The following is a 6,000-nucleotide window of genomic DNA, read 5'->3' as shown; positions in this document are numbered from 1 at the left end:
AAATGCTTAATCAGCAAGCTCTTCAACTATGTGGCATCCATCACAGCTGAGCCCAGTCTTTTCTTTGGACCAACATCCAAACAAGTGCATTTTCCAGCTGGGATAGCTGGATTGCAATCAGGCACACTGGCTTATTTAAGCCCACCCTCCATTGCCTAGCGGGGGGGGGTGCTGAGGTTAATTGTAGCACCCAAAATGTCTGTTATCAATAGCGGATACAGACTGGGGGGCCTGTTGCATAAGAATTCTCTGCCTCAGAGAGCTGTGGAGGCTCAGTCGTTGAGGATGTGCAAGACAGAGATCGATAGATTTTTGGATATTAAGGGAATCGAGGGATATGGGAATAGTGTGGGAAGGTGGAGATGAGGTAGAAGATCAGCCATGATCTTATTGAATGGCAGAGCAGGCTCGAGGGGCCAAGAGGTCTACTCCAGCTCCTATTTCATATGTTAAATTAGCGCCTTCAGGAAAGGAGAGAAAAAGCAGGAAAATATATACATCAGGCCTATCCACTGGAGTACATAATGTTCTCCAATGCATTTTGCATATGTGCAGTGGGTGTAACAAAATACACAAAGAATATAGATATTATACATTCATAACATTCAGAAAGTGGATGAAGGTGATGTGTGGTGTAGTGATGTCATGATACCATAGAGGACACTATCTCATCTAATGAGATAATGTTCAGGTTGTGACTACAGGGACTGTTTAATTGCCTTGTCTGCGGCTTCTGTCGATTGGTGGAGGTGCGGTTGCTAGGGGAACATTTGTGGTTTAGCGCAGCACTTTCTGGAACAAGTGGAGGCAGGAAAAGCACTTTTTTCAGATGAATTGAAGCTCAAGTGAGGAGCCATAGTTCAGGTCACCATCAAAGCTGAAGTAAAGCAGCAGAGAAGATAAATCAAAAATTGGCGATTAGCAGACATCAAGCTCAGGTTGTCAAAGCCTGTAGATTGCCAAAAGACTGAGGAAAGTGAGGCGTGCCACAGTTTTGGGAACCTGAGTAATAATGTGTTTGGAGTAGGAGACATGATGATTGCAACGTGATGAGGATACAAGGAAGAGGAAGTCCTTATGTAGGCTTGTGTATTTGGAACTTTAAGTGTAGATGAGCTCATGTAGGGAATGAAAACAGTTCTGTGCCAAGTGCTGCGGCATGGTTTGGCCAATGCTGTCTGTCGTACTAATTCAGATACAGGACAATGCATTTTACTCATTTTACAGATTTCTATAAAGATCTCTTGAAATGTAATCTTGTTTGCATACTATTCATTGGACTGATGTTGCACTCTTTTCTTCTTCCAGCCCAATGCCTGTCAATAGATTTGGACGACCTGTTGGGTGCCATGCCTGGATATTGCTTGCCATGTTTCATCTAGCCATGGATTTCTCTTCTTGTGAATCAAAGATCCAGGGTCAGGGACTCAGCCACCCTTCAGGGTCATTCCACCCACCACCACATCACAGACTTGCCAGTGACCCTTTTTGGGAACACAAAAATGCCCACCTTGGGAAAATTACAAAATCTTGGTGGCTCAGAATGTTCTGGCCTGAAATCCATCCTGGAAAACAAGTACCGGACACGCCAGCAGGAATTCACAAACACAAGTCGGTCACAGGCAGTCTGTGCGCCAACTGTCAGTCCAAACAATCTATGTCTTACAAATTGGACCCTTCAGTCTCTGCGGAGATCAGGGATTCGGTAAAATTGACCCCTTTGAAAAGGTCAAGGAGGCAGAGCGATAATTTTGCGTTTGATAATTTTGAGAAACCCAAATGCACTTCATACGACAGTGAAGGAACAGCGACTGTGATGCCTTGCGCCATTGAATGGGGCCCCACAAAAGAGGAGCTCACAGAATTCAACATGTTTTCAACTCCTACAGGTCTTTCCACCACGACATTGACCTTGTTGTCCTCCACCAGAATGACAACTGCCAGAACTGTCAGAACTACAACCACCACCACAGCCAGCACCACTTCTACCACTATGCAAACCACGACAGCCACACTCAGGAGCACTAAGATGGTGGTGCCCGATCCAGGTATGATCAGTACAACAAAGCCGAACCTAACCTCGGAGGTGACCAACACAGCCAGGCCATCCCGGATAGGAGAGACAGGAGGTACCTCAACCACTAGAATTCTGAATCAATTATTTTATATGCAATAATAATGCAAATTGAAGGGATCATTATTAATTTTTTAATGAGAAACTCATTGATGTTGCAAATGTTTTATTTTCAAATGGACTAGTAGAGTACAAGTTGAGATGTACGCTGTGCACTTCTTTAGTTAAATGTTTTGATCACATTTTACATTGACATTTGCCAGGGATATATGATGAGTTTATAGTGTATTGGAGATCGTCTGTTAATCGTTACCATTTAATGCCCCCACCAACAATAACATCATGATTCAGATTTAATATGTATTAGGAGCCAACCTGCCTATAAAGACCATCTTACGAGCGGTCCCTCGAGTGGTCATTATACTCAGATCCCCTTGTCCTCACTGAACCTGTAAAGGAAAAATGTTCGGGTTATGGAGAAAGAGCAGGGGAGTGGGACGAATTGAATCGTTTTTCAAAGAGCCGGCACAAGCTGCACATTGGAGTGGTGCTGCTCTTCTTCTGTGCCTTGCTTCCACTATTTTTCAAATTTGGAGCTAGTTCCCCTCTGAGGGGAATGAGCCGTCCTTCAAGAGCCCACTGGCTCCTGCAGACACCCAGCGCATCAAGCACATTGTGCCAGGAACGCTGATAATTTATTCAAGTGAGTTGACCTCTCCCTGTAGCATGACGTCAGCAAGGTGTGCCAGGAACATCGGCACAGGTATAGGCCATTCAGCCCCTCGAGCCTGTTCCACCATTCAATTAGATCTTAACTCCATCTACCCGCCTTGGTTCCATATCTCTTAATACCCTTGCCTAACCAAAATCTATCAATCTCAGCTTTGAATTGACCTCCAGTCTCAACAGCTTTTTGGGGGAGCAAGTTCCAGATTTTCACTACCCTTTATGTGAAGAAGTGCTTCCTGACATCACCCCTGAACGGCCTAGCTCTAATTTTAAGATTATGCCCCTTTGTTCTGGACTCCCCACCAGAGGAAATCGTTTATTTCTATCCACCCTATGAACTCCTTTACTCATATTAACCACCTCAATTAGATCACCCCTTAATGTTCTATACTCGAGGGAATGCAAGCCTAGCCTATGCAACCTGTCCTCATAGTTTATCCCTTTCAGCCCCTCCAAGGCCAATATATCTTTCCTGAGGTGCGGTGGCCAGGTCTGAACACAGGGCCACATCATTGGCCCTCACAAGCTCATATTAAAGACCTAACAGAATGGAATGTGGGTGTGAGGTCCTTAATAACAGTTTGTATGGAATAATTTCTAACTATACTTGCAAAACCTTACTTTGATTGAATGCTACATATTTTGCAAGTGTCCTGTAAAGATATACCATAGCACTACATTTTGTGGCAAATCACTTAACACTAATTAAGAAATACTTTGCGCGGTGAGCGAGTTTCTGGAGGTGACAGGAGGAGAGTTGCATTCGAGAGAGAGAGAGCGGTGGACACTCTCATCTGGTTGCTTTTCCAAAACAGTGTTTGGAAATTGGGTAATTTGGGATTGTCTCAATTTTCATTGATCTATTTCCCACAAAGATAGTGCTATCTACAGCTCAATTAATAAACACACTGGCCAACTAAGCAGCGTGTTAATTCCTTGAGAAGTGATAAGGAACCAATACTAGTGTAACAATGTTAATGTTTCAGGTCGAAACCCTTCTTCAGAACTGAGAATCTAGAAGAGGTGTGGCAGTGAACCAAACACTAATACAATAGCAAAATACTGCGGATGCTGGAAATCCAAAACAACAACAGAAAACGCTGGAAAAACTCAGCAGGGCAGGCAACATCCGTGGAGAGAGAATATTTTGTTATCGTATTAGTGTTTGGTTCACTGCCACACCTCTTCTAGATTCTCAGTTCTGAAGAAGGGGGCAGCACGGTGGCATAGTGGTTAGCACTGTTGCCTCACAGCGCCAGGGACCCGGGTTCGAATCCGGCCTCGGGTGACTGTCTGTGTGGAGTTTGCACATTCTCCCCGTGTTTGCGTGGGTTTCCTCCGGGTGCTCCGGTTTCCTCCCACAGTCCAAAGATGTGCGGGTTAGGTTGATTGACTATGATAAATTGACCCTTAGTGTTAGGGGGATTAAATACGTGGGGTTACGGGGATCGGGTGGGATATGTGTCGGTGCAGGCTCGATGGGCCGAAATGGCCTCTATCTGCATTGTGGGGTTTCTGTGATTTCTGTGATTCTGTGAAGCGCAAGTGACCAGATTCCTGATCTGATAGGCACGCAGGTCAACTTTCTGATCTGTGGAGATACATTTGCTTTAAAATCCCCTGACACAATTTACAACCCATGCTCAGCAGAAAGCTGTTTTAACTTCTAACTCATTGTGTGCTGGGCTCAGAGACTGCGCAGAAAAAACATTTGTTGTACCCAGGTAGTGTGAAACCTCATTCCCACACTATGTGTGCACATTATTTTGTTAAGAGTCATAAATAAAAACAACAACGGATGATTAAAACAAAGAGTAAAACACACTCTATATTATAAAGTCTAGCCAAAGTCAGTTGTTTATACAGCTACTGTCACTGCCCCATAGATACTATTATTCAAATAACACACATGCTGTGTGAATGGAAGAGACCAGAACCAACCCAGAAAGATTATCTGTCAACAGATGTTCGGTTGTGTAGGTTGGTGGAGGGCTTACTATAGTTTGTCCTGGGAGCCCAGCAGAACGATTGATTATGCCAAGTTACTTAATTAATTTTTTTTACCAATTCATATTTTAACAGAACAATAGCAAAACAATGTGGATGCTGGAAATCTGAAATAACAACAGAAAATGCAGGCGACACTCAGCATCTGTGGAGAGAGAAACAGAGTTAACGTTTCAGGTCTGTGACCCTTCATCAGAACTGGAAAAAGTTAGCGATGTAACAGATATTAAGCAGGTGCAGTGGCAGGGAAAGTGGGAGGAGGGGAGGAAAGAACAAAAGGGATGGTCTGTGATAGGTGGAGGTCAGTAGTGGTTAAATGTTACAAATGGGGATGGCATTACGAGCTTACATTGAGCTTCATTGGAACAGTGTAAGAGGCCGTGGTCAGAGAGGTCAGAGTGGGAGCGGAGCGGAGAATTTAAAGTCACTTTAAAGCTCAACGTAAGCTCGAGGAACAGCACCATATCTTTCTATTAGGCACTTTACAGCCTTCTGGACTCAACATTGAGTTCAACAATTTCAGACTATAATCTCTGCCCCTATTTTTTCAGGCGGCAGCTGTTGATGATTCCGCCATCCCCATTTGCAACATTTAGGGGGAAAAATTCAGTATCGCCCAGTTTGGGGCGCCATTATCGGCCGTGCGCAAAGTTTAGCGCCTGGCGCTAATTATCACCTCCGACAGCAAATTTGGCTTTTATCGCCCCCTGGAGGTGATTGAAGTGCTAAATCAGGCGCTTCACACCTGTCTTAAGGCGCAAAGCCGAGGAGTGAGGCGCTACCTCAGTGCACTGGTGAAGCAAGGAAGGGCGAATCAAAATGAACCTGCAAAGTGTTGCTCAGTACCCAAAACTCCTTCACACAGCGTTGAATCTCTCCAGAAGTCTCTCTCTCTCTCAGAATGTGTGGTGCAAAAATGTCACCGGCAAAAAAAGGCAGGAAGCGGTCGCCATTAAATAGCGTTCCCCCAGTCCCTTTCTGAGAGCAAAACGCTCCCCTCAACCTGTCGTTGCTAGCGGCAGGCGGTAAGGCAGGGGGCGCCACTCAATATCCGGTCCGGGGCAGTACGCATGTGACTGACGTGGCGGTAGTATTTAGCACCACCGCAAAATGTCTAGTTAATTTCGCGAGTGGCGCAAACATCACCGCATCCGGCCTCTAGTTGCTTTGCGCTCCAATTGGCGCCCTCT

The 6,000-nt window shown here is 45.0% G+C and overlaps 1 protein-coding gene across 1 annotated transcript in view; it reads left to right on the top strand.

Annotated features, from left to right (window-relative positions):
- The first annotated feature begins 1,312 nt into the window (after positions 1-1,312).
- Positions 1,313-6,000, top strand: part of ajap1 (adherens junctions associated protein 1) — a 210,280-nt gene continuing 205,592 nt past the window's right edge. The window contains exon 1 of the mRNA XM_085967513.1: positions 1,313-2,129. Within this exon, the coding sequence (XP_085823639.1) occupies positions 1,313-2,129 (817 nt within the window). The remainder of the gene's footprint in view (positions 2,130-6,000) is intronic.

This window comes from Somniosus microcephalus, chromosome 25, assembly GCF_052327205.1.
Source record: "Somniosus microcephalus isolate GS21.2 chromosome 25, FLI_Smic_1.0, whole genome shotgun sequence".
Classification (NCBI taxonomy): Eukaryota; Metazoa; Chordata; class Chondrichthyes; order Squaliformes; family Somniosidae; genus Somniosus; species Somniosus microcephalus.
Note: the sequence above shows the minus strand (reverse complement) of the source record. Positions and strands in the feature narration are given on the sequence as shown.